This window comes from Engraulis encrasicolus, chromosome 6 (assembly GCF_034702125.1).
Source record: "Engraulis encrasicolus isolate BLACKSEA-1 chromosome 6, IST_EnEncr_1.0, whole genome shotgun sequence".
NCBI lineage: Eukaryota > Metazoa > Chordata > Actinopteri > Clupeiformes > Engraulidae > Engraulis > Engraulis encrasicolus.
Window position 1 is genome coordinate 45,173,053 of NC_085862.1, and position 16,411 is coordinate 45,189,463.

The 16,411-nt window shown below is 45.9% G+C and overlaps 1 protein-coding gene across 2 annotated transcripts in view; it reads right to left on the reverse strand.

Annotated features, from left to right (window-relative positions):
* Positions 1-16,411, reverse strand: part of LOC134451355 (cyclin-dependent kinase-like 5) — a 147,609-nt gene that overhangs the window by 9,290 nt on the left and 121,908 nt on the right. For both annotated transcript variants that reach the window (XM_063201765.1, XM_063201766.1), the window contains exons 11-17: positions 12,883-13,043; positions 9,483-10,698; positions 7,847-7,951; positions 4,930-5,035; positions 2,796-2,919; positions 773-878; positions 9-131 (exon numbers count right to left, since the gene is read on the reverse strand). In XM_063201765.1, coding sequence (XP_063057835.1) covers positions 9-131; positions 773-878; positions 2,796-2,919; positions 4,930-5,035; positions 7,847-7,951; positions 9,483-10,698; positions 12,883-13,043 — 1,941 coding nt within the window. The remainder of the gene's footprint in view (positions 1-8; positions 132-772; positions 879-2,795; positions 2,920-4,929; positions 5,036-7,846; positions 7,952-9,482; positions 10,699-12,882; positions 13,044-16,411) is intronic.

Genomic DNA, 16,411 nt, shown 5'->3' on the forward strand with positions numbered 1-16,411 from the left:
ACATGTACCATCGGTGAGGAGACTACGGGAAGCACTTTCATGGAGGAGTTATGCTTTAAGTGATTCTTTGAGTTAAAGAGGGGGAATAGACATTTCTTGATGACGGGACTCCGGTCGTCTACTCCGTCCACCTGGAATACAAGAGGCACAAGACGCTGATGCAACACTTTGGACAACAGGGTAGCACGAACACACAACACCCATCACAATTACAGTAACACACACACACACACAGAGACACACATAGACAAAAAACATACACACACTGTACACACATTGTACACACATTACTGTATACACACATTGTACACACACAGACAGACACAGACACAGACACAGACACAGACACAGACACACACACACACACACACACACACACACACACGCACACGCACGCACACGCACACACACACACACACACATGCTTATTTCCCTCCCCACATGGGTGTCTTTACATCAATATAAGGTAAGTGTGCTCGAGCTATTACCAGGTGGGGGGTAAATTGCTTCTTTACATCTGACACACACTGAACCACACAGCACATAGACAGCATGTACACGGTAGACAACTGCACAGAGAAAGCTAAGTGATGGTACAAACAAATGGCGTTAGTCTTTGTCTTTGCCATTTAGTGAGTCATTTTGAGTGATTTTATTTCTCATATTTATAGAAGGAACAAATACACACATACAAGTACACAGTTGCATACATAGAACATACCAACAAATATACAGTTTAATACAAGCATGTGTGCACACATCAAAAACTCACCGTTTGGGATTTTTTCTTTTTCTTCTTTATTGCTCTGAAGAATCCCTGCTTCTCTTTCTCTTTGGATGGCTCAGGGGGTGTCATGGTGACAGCCTCTGATCCCGTCCTGCACATCACAGAGCACAGAGCACAGACAGGGGAAACCTTAACGTCACTTCCACACCAAAAGCAGGAGAAACCTTAAGTCACTTCCCCACCAAAAGTCGTTGTGTACAGGCATAGGTGGCGGAAGTGGTGCATTTGCATCCCCACTTTTAGGCTCCCTAAATGAGGCTTTCTTGACTTTTACTGCAGACACATGTGTGGAGTGCAGCAGCAGTAACATGGTTAAGAAATTAAAAAAAAAAAATTCAACACCACTTTAAAACTCGTTCCGGCACCCTTGTGTACAATTCAGGGGTGAGTTTCTCAAAAGGGAAGTTGTTAGCCTGTTAGCAACTTCGGTAGTTGCCAATGGGAAAATGCATTGAAAGCAACGAAGTAGCTAATGTAGTAAGCAACTTTGGTTTCGAGAAATTCACCCCAGTATGTCTGTACAACTCAGTATGTCTGTTGAGGACTGCATAGGCCACTTGGGTGGTGTGGTGGAGGAAAGGTGATCTTGAGTGCCATGCTTAGTAAATCTTTAACACTACTGTTTCCAATAAAAGAAGCAAAATGTTTATACGGGCGTTGAGTTAAATACACCCTTACAATTTGTTTTTTCATTGCAAAAAAATAAGAACTTCACTTCAGATTAGTTGGGAATACTGCTTTGCACTTTGGCATGAATAATCTTTAAAAGGGAGCCCCTTTTCATGGTATCTGCACTGTGAAACAAAAGAAACGTTGACTTATCAATAAACCATGATCACACTAGGAGCATTTAACCCTGGTTTCTCAGAACAGCGTCTCTTTTACACTATACCTTCACTTCCCTTCTTTAACACGATACTGCAAATCAGCCACACACTCTGCTAGTGGTGTGCATTGGCACTGCCCTCACGATTCGATTCGATTCCGATTCAGGAGGTAGCGATTTGATTCAGTTCGAATCGGTTCAATTTTACGATGCATTGCAATGCATTACATTTCTACTGAAAGCAAAGCAAATATTTCATCAGTCATGATGAGGCAATACAAGTCTTCGGAAACTGAGCAACATTTTATTGGCTGTTTTCTGTATCACTCTTGCAGTTTTCAATGCTTTGAAGTGCTTTTATTTAATTTATCATTAATTTGCTCCTGAAATATCCACGGTAATTGAAACATAAAAAAATGCTGCATCGATTCTGGAACTTGCCGCATTGAATTGGATCGTCCATGCCTCGCATTGCATTGCATTGCCGAATCGATTATTGTTGACACCACTCTGCCTATTATGCTGCTAACTGTGCCACAAAATCTTGCCAAAGTCTGTCCGCTTATCATATACTGACTAATTACTTGTAAATACATAAGCAAACAAAAAAACTAAATTGAGAGTCCACTTCTCAATGTCAAGTCTTGCAAACTTACAGGCGCGGAAAGCCTTTGTCTGTGTTATGAAAAACGTAAAGCTCAAATACAGAATTTGAAATTTCAGGGTATGCTTGACCTAGTGTACACTAAACCAATAAGCATGACAATGTACTGTAAACAACATCACTTCTGGAGGGCATTGGTCTCTCTCTCTCTTTCTCTCTTCCTCTCTAGTGCTAGTGGGCAGCTCTCCTCTTCCTGTCAGCTCTGATGACTCACAGCCCTGTACAAAACCCTAATCACCTTCTCTCTATACAGCACCACTCTGCAAGGCCTCTCTCTCTCTCTCTCTCTCTCTCTCTCTCTCTCTCTCTCTCTCTCTCTCTCTCTCTCTCTCTGCCTCTCTCTGTCTCTCTCTCTCTCTCTCTCTCTCTCTCTCTCTCTCTCTCTCTCACACACACACACAGACACACACACACACACACACACACACACACACACACACACACACACACACACACACACACACACACACACACACACACACACACACACACACACACACACACACACACACACTCACCAGGGGTCAAAGGCAGTCTGGCGTTTGGCGTGGTTGGACATGGAGCCACTGTCCCCCGTCATGCCCGACCTCTCTCTGCTCTGGCTCCCGCTGTCATGGAAGTTGTCTGGCCTGGGGGAGGGCACTGGACACGGAACATGGAACATGGAACATGGGATACGGAATGTGAAACATGGAACATGGAACACGTAATGGACGTGGACAAGGTTGAAAGGAAATGAAAGGAAACTAGATTGCATTCTCACAGAAAATGTTGGAAGCGGGCTTGCCTTTTGGGGCAGAGCTGAGCAGTTTTATTTTTGATATCTCTATACCTAAATTAAAAACAAACTACTATTGAGAAAACAAAGCTAAAAGAAATGTTGGAAAAATCCATAGATGGTATTTTAAGTTGGCTAAGGAACACTGCATATGATATAATTTTGAAAATCAACATGGGTCCAAGTGGGATTCGAACTCACAACCTCCATATATCTAATCCAGCACCTTTGCCATTGATACTAAATGACATACATGGTATTTTAAGTTGGCTAAGGAACACTGCATATGATATAATTTTGAAAATCAACATGGGTCCAAGTGGGATTCGAACTCCCAACCTCCATATCTCTAATCCAGCACCTTTGCCATTGATACTAAATGACATACATGGTATTTTCAGTTGGTTAAGGAACACTGCATATGATATAATTTTGAAAATCAACATGGGTCCGAGTGGTATGGTCACAACCTCCATATCTCTAATCCAGCACCTTTACCATTGAGCCAAGCAGCTGGCTGTCATAAACATTCCAGCAAGACAATATCACATTGCATTGAAGAGCTGAACAATAGAATTCTAGAATGGTAGGTACAGTTACAGGTTACAGGTGCTCGTTAAGAATAGAATGTTGAGAGAAAGTGACAGTTGAGATGGAACCTTTTATTGGCAGCACCTGTTCTGATTGTCTGAATGGCAGTTAGTATTGTGCTCTAAGGCAGAGGGCAGAATAAAAACCGTTTCTAGTTTTTAGATCGCTGTTGTTAAAAAACTAAAAAGAATTGGCACATGTCCTTCGCACAGATTGGAGTCATACGTGTGATCTTTCTAACAGTCCTTGAATGAAGTTTATAGGTTAAACGGTTCAGTCACAAATGGACCTCTTGTTGCAGATGACCTGACCTCTTCAGAAAGGCACTTCAAGAGTCAATAGGAAAAGCCATTGGGCCAGCCCAGCACTTTTTACACACCTGCCATTTAAAAAGTAATGGGAGTTGGGACATGATACTTTCACCGTTTGGAGTCATCTCATAGAGCTCGCTAACAACGTGTCAACTAAACTTCTAGGTGAAAGTGTTGATGTTTTATGAACAAAAAAAGCTTCCTGCACTCTGATCCCTAGAGGGGTGGAATGCCTGTTTTCTATGGGGACCTAAACTTGCACAAAATCACCGAAAACGAAAAAACGACAAGAGACACAGACATGCTATAGCAGAACAAATGATCTCCAAGCCGAGCCGGTCGTTTTAGTGTTTGAACGGTGTCTCTATCTCGAAAGGCCTAGGAGGAGATCCATTTTCTATTTTTACTGACCTGCACAAGAGAAGCAACAAAGCAAGCAAGTATAAACTGTACTTAGAGATGCAAGCCTGCTCAAAAACATGACGTCATTGTGACGTCAAGGCAAACAGTCGCTACTCCACGACAGATAACTGCTTCACTTAACTGCTAAACTGTATGGATATCAGCTCTGGTATGGATGTCAAGTCAGAGATGTCTGATGAGGTGACTGATCACCAATTTGGAAACATAATGTGGATAACGCTTTACAATATTTGATGTCATGACATCCACATAAGGGTGCCATGTAAGCATCATAAGAGTGACATGACACACGTCAGGAACATTAATGAGACATCATTGATGTTTATCTCTGTTGCCATAATGTGTCATTCAATGTCATGACAACCAAACAATGTCAACTTGACATTCCAAAAACCGAATGACACACTGTGACAATAATCATAACCATCAATAATGTTTCTGACATGTGGCATGTCCCTCTTATGATGATGACATGACAACCTTATGTACTAGAACGCATCAAATATGGTGTTACCCATGAGGTTAATGGTTGTGTGTGTGTTCTCTCACCCCTGTAGAAGCTGCCCACTCGGCGAGGCATGGACTCACTGTAGATCATGCGGTTCTCCTTTGAGGAGCCCGCATCTTCAGGCATCTGTTCATGGTACATGCTCACCTATGGCAGAAAAGGGCGACATGATGACATTCTCATACAAACGAAAGACACACACGAGCACAGCACGCACACACATACGCACACGCACGCACGCAAGCACACACACACCCACACACCCACGCACACTCAGGCACCCACACACACACTCAGAGTTTCTCAAAGACTAACACTGTTTCTCAAATACAAAAATGGGCTGGAAAAGGAAGCGGCATCCTTTTAGCAGCCAGATAATAAGTGCTTTCAGTGTTTTGTCCTTGATGTGTGCTCTTTTGTTCTTGATATACACCTACAGTGTGTGTTCTTGTTGGTGTTAATGGTATGGAACACTGCCTGTGTGTTTGCTAGAGAGACTCCGTAGTAGAGAGGGTGAGGGTGGGTGGGGGGGGGGGGGGGGTAAGAAGGGGAGAGGAAGGACAGTAAGAGACACGGGGGGGCAGGGAAGCGGGGGGGAGGTGTCACTCGTCCCGTGGCCAGGGAGACAGGGGGCCTAAATTTGGGTCTTCACTACATTGTTTGCCCTTTCAGATGACTTTGTCCTGGGCCCAGCAAAAGCTGTCAGCGGCCCTGGTGGGGGGATTGCAATAAGAAGGGGAGAGGAAGGACAATAAGAGACACGGGGGGCACTCTATCCTTGTGAATTAATGATGAGGTTAAGGGAATCCAAGATCAAAAGAAGAATGGCTCTGTCGGAATGGGCTTCAGCTGTCCAGTATGGCTGGGGATTCCCCCACAGTAGGCTATGCCCTTATTCCCTTCACCAGATACTTATGGGGGTCATAAAAGTCTTACTTAATAACACACTTCATTATAACAGTATAAAGTTATTAAATGCTTAGCAGGATTATAGTAATACCACCTCTCATTCCTCTACATCCACAAGGCCAAGACAAAAAGCAATATCAGTCATACATTAAGTAAGGGTTAACGTTCGGCGAGAAGGTCGCTACCGTGGAATAGCAGCACGACAGAGAGAATCTTTAGACCCCAACGCGGAGCGGAGGGGTCTTGTTCTCTCTGAAGTGCTGCTATTCCACAAAGCGACCGACTCGCCGAAAGTTAACCCGCTTATTATATGGATATACTTAAATGATTCACACATGGCGGGGACATTTCTTTAGACCAATTTAATGTGAAGTCTATTATAGTTTTTAATGTCAAAAGATTGTTGCTGCGCAAAACAAAACAGTGCCGTTGTGGAACACCGCTAGGCAACAGCTAGGTAGCCAGGACAATAGGTGTTGTCTATCACAGCAGCTGATTAGAATCTTGTTGAAAAGTCGCTTTAGCAGTGAAAAGTCTTGTTGCCATTGACAGCGGTCTGTTATAGACCAACACGTCCGTTATCGAAAAATAACAGACGTGCGAACGTTGGGGAGCCCCGTTGAAATGAATGGAGCATTCGACCGATGACGTCACACCATATAATAACAATACATATTCTTCCATCGCCATTTACAGCTGTAAGTCAAGTCAATTCAAGTTGGCCGTAATTGTGGTGATATAGCTTCTTTGGGAAAGTCACTGGTTTAGATTCTGGGCTAAGCTCATCAACGGTGCACACTTGGCCATACCTTACTGTATTTGTTAGCCCATGACTGTCTATTCTAATTATACTATTGTTTCTCAACGGGGGCGGTACAGTCCCCCAGGGGCCGTTGAGGAGCCCAAGGGAGGCGTTGAGAAGGATACAGCTGTGTGGGGGCGGGGCTTAGTTCCCATTGGGGGCATTAGTCCATTTTATTTTTCAATAGTAAAGGGAGGCATTGTCAAGCTTTTGATGATGTGAAGGGGCATTGGGAGGCTTGTGTTGACGTCAAGGGGGCGTTTGTTCAAAAAAGGTTGAATTATACAATCATTGGTGCTAGGTGTCATTATGTGCCTTCATCCAGGCCACCTTAATCAGGAGTTCAATTATACTGTAGCAACTGCTTTAAGTTCCGGAGCTACAAAATGTTCGCGCTACAAGACGTCTAGTTGCCCAACTTTGCTGTCCAGCCAATCATTAAGGTGTGTAGCAATACCTCCAGTAAACAGAGGGAGCAAAGGCACATAGAAAGAAAGAGAAACAGAAAGAAGAAAGAGGACAAAGGAACAAAGTGTGAGTTTGAGTGCAAGTGTGTGTGAAACCCTTATCCTTAGCAGAGGTGCCAAGCTCAGGTTCGGAAAGTTAAAAAAAAAAAACAGCATGTACAGTAATGTCACTGTATGGCCATCTGGTTCTATCAAATTTGTGGAAGGTTTTTTTTTTTACTTTCTCATCCTGGAGGTGAGACCTCTATCTGGTCCCAGGAAGGTAGATAAATAGGTAGATAAAAAAGGAAGACAGAAGGAAGGGAAAGAAGGAGAGAAGGGGAGGTCTGTTCAGTTGAGTCCATAGGCAGGTGAGAGTGGCTGATTAAAGAAGGGTACTGTGAGTGAATGAGTGAGTGAGTGTGAGACAGCGAAATAGCAAGTGAGCAAGCGAGCAAGTGAGTGACTGAGTGAATAAGTGCGTACGTGAGTGAGTGCATCTACACGCTGGGAATATTCAGATTTAAAACGAAACATTGGCAGTATTCAACTTTCACACGAGTCGTGTAAACCGAGTTTGAATGTGGCCGTATTCCGAGAATATTCCGTTTGCATAGTGCTCCCCCACAGATATTCCGGAACTTTTTTCAAACCAAATACTGACAATATTCCATTGGAAACCCGAATACTCCATGCATGTAATACTCCATGCCCTCAGTGAGTGAGTGAGTGAGTGAGTAAGTGAGTGAATGAGGTGGCTGCAAGGGTGGGTAGCTGAATGCAGTGCTGCGTATCTCGGACCTCGCTCTTCTGACGCGGGGGGTGAAAGGATTGGGTGGTGTTGTCCCGCGTGGAGTCCCTGATTAGGGGCCGAGGGTGGGGCGCCTCGGAGGCAAGTGGTTCATTCTGTCGGGAGGGCGAAGAGATGGAGAGCCAGCGATGTAGCGGTGGCAGCAGCCCAAAGCACAAAACAGACACACAAAGAGACGGAAGAGAGAGAAAAAGAGAAAAGGATAGAGAGAAGAAGGGTGAGGGAGGGAGGGAGGGAGGGAGGGAAAGACAGAGAGGGACAGAGAGAAAACACAGAGATGGAGAGAGGACAGAGAGAGGGTGACAGCGAGGAGGGAGGAAGAGAGAGCGGGAAAGAGGGACAGAGAGGGAAAAAAGGTAACAGCAGAATACACAATTGCACACTGTTATATAGGCACATTACATAAACAGGTGAATACACAAATTGAGGGACCACTGACAGATACATTCAGAAGCTTTCAAGCACATAAAAATGCCTCCAAACTCTTAAGCAGACCTGGTTGGCTCAGTGATACTAAATCCTGCTATGACAGCTTCAGGCACAAGCAGAAAAGTAGAAGTAGAAGTAGAGGTTAATTAATGACGTAGGTATTACATATATTATTATAATATTGATATTACAATAATACAACACAGTACCATAAGATTACGGTAATTACACTAATATTGCATGGTGGTAATTCCAGTTATTCCACTATGCCTAATGAGTACCAAATTAGTGTTTTTGCTTTTATTTCTTCTTCTACTTCATATGTTTCTGACAAATAGCACGAACCAGCACAGGGACATGTTATGTAGGCCGATAATGCTGTTGTGTGTGTCAGAGCTGGCATAGCAGGGCAATGTGAATGGCCCAGCTCTCGGGGACGAGGCCACCGGAGCCAGTGAAGGCCATCCCCATTGTCTGCCATGAACGAGCGAGGATGGCAAAAGCTCTCCAGAGCGGCACACTACACCGGAAACTACAGCACTTCAATGCTTTCAGTCTGCAACAGTCATCATAGTCATCACTCCAGCTCTCTGGGCCCATACTGTACAAAATGACAGTGGTTATTTCACTGGGAGAAGAGTGATTGGATGCTGTAAGAAATTGAGTGCAAGAAAGAGGACTAGAGAAGGTGAGGGTAGCGAACTAGGTACGAATAGACTTGCAGAGTCGTACTAAAGAAAGAAAGAAAGAAAGAAAGAAAGAAAGAGCAAAAGAAAGGAAGGAAGGAAGGAAGGAAGGAAGGAAGGAAGGAAGGAAGGAAGGAAGGAAGGAAGGAAGGACAAAACAGAAAATCACAGAAAGAAAGAAAGGAAAGAATTAAATAAAGAAGGTAAAGCAAAATCAGGAAGATAGAAAGGTCCGTAGATGGTGCAGTTGTTGGTATCGACACAGGAATACATTGTTTAGAGAGAAACTCGCGTGAAACGCATTTCAGTAATCATTGAAATATGGAAGAGAAGCAAAGAGAGCCTTATTCCAAACTGATATTAAACCAGTCGATTAGAACTGGGTAATCTGATATGTCCACACCACGGTAAGTTCTAACATCAAAACAAACATCAAGGATTTTACTCTTAATAACTGAGAGCCAATAAAAATGTATCATTTTTGAAAATGGACATGTGAATTTGTACGCACCCTGCCCATGTCTTCCCCATGCAGGTCCTCCCTGGAAACGGAGCTGCCCATGTGGCGTGGCAGTGTGCGGTGCTGTAGCTGCGGAGAGAGGATCTGCAGGCTGCTGGCCCTGACCGGCATCCCCTGACCAGCAGCTAGTCCTCCCCCTCCACCACCACCACCACCACCTCCTCCACCACCACCACCACCTCCTCCTCCACCACCACCCCCTCCACCTCCCCCACCACTATCCACCCCATGGGGACGCCCTCTCTCCCGCCGCACGTACATGGAGTGCCGATGCGGCCGCTGCTGGGAGGAGAAAGGGCTGGTGTAGCCCAGGCCGTAGGGAAACGCTACTTCGTGTGGCGCAGAAAGGGAATGGCCGTGGCTCCCCCCTCCTCCACCTCCACCACCGGGGTCAAGGGAATCGGGCGATTTGGAGTCCTCTTGCTGATCTCTCTTGTGCCTGGATGAGGAGCGGCGAAACGACGAATCTAGCGTACCGCCCTCACGTTCACCCTTGTTGCCCCTGGACGAGGAGGACGATGATACGGCTGCTGGGCTGTGGCCCAAACGGTCACCGTGGCGCAGGGATGGGCTCCCCGGGGCAATCAGGCCCTGGTGCAGGTCAAGGCAGCTAGCCGGGAAGTAGCGGCTAGGTGGGGGCTCGTCCGGGATCAGCCGTGGGTCGCTGAGGTTCCCCACCGACTTGGCATCGCTGAGCGTGCCGTGGCTCTTGGAGAAGCTGAGGAACGAGGCTGTCTTCCTGTCACCCGACGAGGACAGCGACTCCCCATAGCCGTGACGACCGTGCTTCTCCCGCTCCCCGAGCGTCCCTGTTTTCCCCTCCACAAACGAGTGTCGGTTCTGCGAGGATCGCGAGCCTTTGAGATACTTGGCCCCAGGCCCGTCGGCTGGCTTCCCAGAGTGGGCCGGGCCAAACTCGAACTCGTAGTCGAAGTCGGGGTCCTTGGACAGCATGTGAGGCAGGTTGCTGTGGTTGGACATGGCCAGGTCCTTGCCGCAGGACGCAGAGCGGTTCAGGCTCTGCGGCTGGTAGCTCTTGGGGTGCAGCGTGGGGCTCAGGCTGGAGGAGACGGCGGCCGAGGAGACCGACACGTTGCCGTTCAGGAAGGCCTCCGAGCTAAGGGGATGCAGGTCCTCGTGGCGCGGCAGGCTGGAGCAGTCCCGGCTGTTGGAGCGGTGGTGGCCCGAGCTCTTGGAGCCATGACTCCTGCTGGAATGACAGAAAAATACTAATAACTATGAGATTTTTTTTCCTGTGCTTCACATCACAGCAAAGGATTTACTTCTAGAAGAGAAGTAAGGTTAAACAAACAATTCAGATGTGGAAATTCTTATATCTATTGAGGTGCTAGACTAGCATTTCCACATGGCAAAGTCTTCATCGGTCTCCTTATAAAAATAACCGTGGTAATAGTAATTGCATTTGTATAGGATAGGTCATTCAGTCATCAAAACAAGCTCAAAACATGTTCTTGAGATTTTGAGACAAGTCTAGTCAATTTCCCCCACAGTGGGGGTGAGGAAAAACTGGACTTTGGAAGGAAAGTGGTTATTAATAAAGATAAGAGGAAAGAAATGTCTTAAACAGTTCTAAGCAATAAGTTTGAAAAGGCCCATCAATTCATTATTTCAAGGGGTATTAAATATTGTAGCATATTCTCAAAGAGGCAGAGCTGTCTCTAAAGTATATACAGGGTGCGATTTGCCGGGAGGGATGGGGGGGATTATCCCCCCTTCTGGTTTTTATCTTTGCTGGAAAAATATCCTCGCGAATAGGCCTATCAAAATAAACTAACAAAAATGTTGACATGACAGGCAACTTGTGACCCTTTTCTGCAGTCTACATTGCACTCACTTTCAAAATTGCCCGACGTGGTGGAAGCTTTGATGTTTACGAGGTCCCGGACTCAACAGCAAATATGCAACAAAGTTGCGTTCTGTACGGGAATTAGTAACATATCGCTAATGCAAACGACCTGCGAAAATGAAACGCCAAAGCAGCAGTTAGTACTTTTTTGATGGACCATCAAATAGGAAACAACCTACCCAACTACTTGGCTAATGCCTACAAACAGGCGCGCAAAAGGGGCGCATTGCATTGCATTGCATTGCGCAGCGTCAGTGGGGGAGCTAACAAAGGAAATGTTTAAGACATTTGGTTTGAAATAGGCTACTTTGCTTCCAACTCCCGACTGTTCTTGAGTGGCTATGCAAAAAGACGCACCGACAGTAGGCAGATGTTGCGAGAGGCGCCCTGTCCTGATTCCTCGGGGTTTGGTTGGTTGTGCCCTCTCGCTAATTGATGAGGTGCCTATTGGATGCAGAATGCAAATGGCAAAAAAGCAGGTGCTCTAGGAAGGGAGGTGCTTTAAAATGGAGCAGAAAAGTTACTGAAATTGTTTAAGTATTTCTGTATGCACATTAGGTTATGAAACCGTTGTGCCTTAATCGTAAATCTAGGCTACTGTCAAGGCAGACGGAATGGGTGGAGTAGCGCCTGAGCATGCAATGAATTTGTATAACCCGACTAAACGTTTGTAGAAAGTTGCAACGCATGAGGACGACACGTTGAAAGCCCCCTCTGCCTACACTCGGTGGCTATTTCTAGGGTTAGTGCGCTTAGGATTGTGAGTGACTGAAGTGTCTTTGGCACACGAAATGTAGGCTACAGAATTCCCCCTTCGCGATTTCAACATTTTTTGTGCAAGAGATGTCCAACTGCATTAGGCTAAAAAAAAAAAAACTCTCAATGAAGACGCATTGTGTTAGTGTCCGTGTCAGTGTTGGAAAAAAAATACACTGCCACGTTGTTTTTGACTGAATTAAGTGTTATTCATTTGATATCATCCAATATTGAGCTGTTAGTCGCGTTAACTTCATTTTGTGACGTCACGTTTCATGAAAAAAAAAAAGTCCCCCCCTCTGTTTTTTTGACAAATCGCACCCTGAGTATATCTCTATGTACTGAATTAGATTCCATTTTATTGTGTTATTGCTTTTATTGTTTTATTGCTGCTTGTATAGCTTGTTTTCCCAACACAGCATATTTTGCTGTTCATGTCCTCTTTCGTAAGTTGCTTTGGATAAAACCTGTCTGATAAATGCTAAATGACTGAAGACAGTGTGAGATAGCCAGGCTGTGCCCTCCTAGTGATACAACACCTTCAGCGTTGCTTCTAGTCAGGTCAGGAGCAATACAAATATTGTTTCTGAGCTCCAGAAAAACTTTGACGGGAAGCAAACAATCAGTAGCAAACCAAGGGAGGCGGGTCAACCATGCCGTTTTGGCATGTTAATTGTTATGCTCTTGGTCAGACCAAGTCTGGAAGAGATTTGAAAGTCGATGATAATCAGGCCAAGTGTGAGATAGAGGTGCAGTGGCCCTCCTCACCTGCTGGGGGCAGTGCTGTCGTGGTGAGGCTTCCTCTTTGAGGAGCGCACCGGGGTGGGAGTGAGGGGAGCCGGCCGCTCTATGCGCTGGTTCTGGAAGGACTGGTGGTTTAGGCTCTGCTCCGTCAGAAAGCGCTCATTGGGGTTCAGAAGCAGCAAGTTCTAGCAGCAGAGAGAAAACGCACACACGCACGCACGCACGCACGCACGCACGCACGCACGCACGCACGCACACACACACACACGCAGGCACGCGCGTACACACACACACACACACACACACACACACACACACACACACACACACACACACACACACACACACACACACACACACACACACACACACACACAGAGCGCTCAAGGCTCAATAGACATCTTTTAAACACATTCTCCCATAAAGGGAGGTGGCATGCAAACTAGGAAACCTTGCGGCTGTGCCAAATTAATTCTTGCTTTATCACAGAAAACATCTGTGTGGACTACACGAAAGCATTGATAAATATTGATAAAGCATTAATAAAACATTGATAAACTGCCTGCATGAGTAAGCTCTCCCCGGCTGTGCTTCTTGTCAGCTGCTATAACCACTCTGCACATTCATTAGCATCCTAACAACATTACGAAATGGAAAGCGAAAAAGAGAGAGAGAGAGAGAGAGAGAGAGAGAGAGAGAGAGAGAGAGAGAGAGAGAGAGAGAGAGAGAGAGAGAGAGAGAGAGAGAGAGGGAGAGAGAGAGAGAGAGAGAGGGGGGGGTAGATAGAGAGGGGGACCAGAGAAAGTGGGAGAGAGAGGGAGAGAGAGACAGAGAGAGGGAGGGAGAAGTGAAAGGCATTGTGAAAACTCCTGAAAGACTTGATCATGCAGGGGGAAGCGATGAATCATGAACCACCCATGGATGGCTTCAACAGGGTACGCTAAACAAACAAGATGAATACACAACATTTGATGCAAAACAACGCAAAAAAAATCACAACCAACAAAGAAACACAAAAAAGTTACACTGAAAATATATTTCTGGTGTTCCCCCTCAGACTCTAACATGAAATGCCACGTTACATAATGTGCCAACTAATGCTTGTTTCTATAAATGTTCTCTCCATGTCGTCAAGGGGTGTATGTTTTTTTTTTTTTTTTGAAAGCCCAACTCAAGCATTATAAGTTTTATTTTATTTTTTCATTTTCCTGAGGAGCTCATAAGGGGTGGTGAGTCATTTGTGTCTAAGTTTTACCTTCCGTGACTTGTTATATGTACCAAAGACAAAAGACAAAGCACATTCACCCCTACTGCTTCCTTATCAGGCTCCCACTCACCAGTTGATATTAAACAGCACATAATCTGACTGACATTTAGGCAGGTCTATGAGGATGGCTTTGGCCAAATTGAAGAATTGTCCTGGGAGAGAATGCCATGGAGAGAGAAAGGGGGGGGGGGGTGAGCTGTGTTATAAATGATCTGGTGTGTTGCTCGGCATGCTAATCAGGTTAGGGATGAGAAAGAGAGAGAGAGAGAGAAGAGAGAGAGAGAGAGAGAGAGAGAGAGAGAGAGAGAGAGAGAGAGAGAGAGAGAGAGAGAGAGAGAGAGAGAGAGAGAGAGAGAGAGAGAGAGAGAGAGAGAGAGAGAGAGAGAGAGAGAGTGATAGAAGATTGCTCCCATCTTTCACCTTGAACACCACCTCCAACAAAAAAAAAATTATATACACCACCAAGATAATTACTGTCAAAGGCACAGCACAAGCCAGACTGCAGCAAGCATTAAATCATACTTGGGAAACAACTGTATGTATACATTTGTCGCAACATTTGGGTAATTGAGCTTAAGGAGAGAGGAGAAAATGATCAAAATAAAATTGCCCATCAGCCAAGCAGGAGATTTGCCTGTCGTCAGAGTGTGGACGGAAATGGATGGACAGAAAGGAAGTGTATGTGCTAAAGGAGAGAGATATATATATAGAGAGAGAGAGAGAAAGAGAGGGGGGGAGAGAGAGGGAAAGAGAGACAGGGAGAGAGAGAGGGGGATGAGAGAAAGTGGGAGAGACAGAGAGAGGCCGAGAGAGAGAGAGAGGCCGAGAGAGAGAGAGAGAGAGAGAGAGAGAGAGAGAGAGAGGCAGAGAGAGAGAGAGAGAGAGAGAGAGAGAGAGAGAGAGAGAGAGAGAGAGAGAGGCCTTGCAGAGTGGTGCTGTATAGAGAGAAGGTGATTAGGCTTTTGTACAGGGCTGTGAGTCATCAGAGCTGGCAGGAAGAGGAGAGCTGCCCACTAGCACTGCACTGACACAAGCCTCCACGCCTGCACAGCACAACAGCACAAGCAACACACACACACACGCGCATGCGCGCACGCACACGCACACACACGGATGTATGCATGCACCCATGCACACACACAGGCACACACTGCACTGCACTGACACAAGCCTCCACGCCTGCACAGCACAACAGCACAAGCAACACACACACGCGCATGCGCGCACGCACACGCACACACAAGGATGTATGCATGCACCCATGCACACACACAGGCACACACTGCACTGCACTGACACAAGCCTCCACGCCTGCACAGCACAACAGCACAAGCAACACACACACACACACACACACACACACACACACACACACGCACACACGCACACACACACACACACACACACACACACACACACACACACACACACACACACACACACACACACACACACACACACACACACACACACACACACACACACACACACACACACACGCACACACACACACAGGTGCACACACACACAAACAGAGGTGCACATACACACACACACACACACAATTCTAAGTCAACACAAGCAGTGCTGCTACCATACAGAATATAAAGCTCTGCGACGGCACAACAATATACAGATGATGAGGATAAAGTCAGACAGTCACAGAATGTCAGACATGTAAAGTATAACCTGAACGTACTGAGCAATCACACACATGCACTCACACACACACACACATACACACGCATGCACGCACGCACACACACACACACACACACACGTACCCACCTGTCTTGTACGCAATTGCGCTTACACGCTAACGTGCCAACTATGGCAAATTACCAGTATCAGTAGGAATGGCCTTTCACATGTCATGCTCTAAAAATAACTTAATTTAACACATTATAGAGAACAGAAATAGAGATCGAAACAATTTCTAATAATTGAATATTTATAGCCCACCCCAGGAGATGGGGAAAATCTACATATAACTTTCCCGTAATTCCAGTTTAAATAGGTTTCGGTCGGTGGGGCAGGGCAGACATCTGAGATTATCTATGTCGGAGGAAGTGTGTGCAGGGATCTGCCTTGGTCTTTGCGAGGCTCAGTATGGAGTCTGGAGTGTGTTCAGTGGGACCAGCAGTGACGCCTGTGACCCATTTCCTCATCCAATGAAAGCTCCCCTCCCTTTCTTTTCTCCTCTCCTCTCCTCCCTTCTCTCCCTCCCCTTCCCTTTCTCCTCTCCTCTCTTCTCCTCTCCTCCTCTCGCTCCTCTCCTCTTCTCCC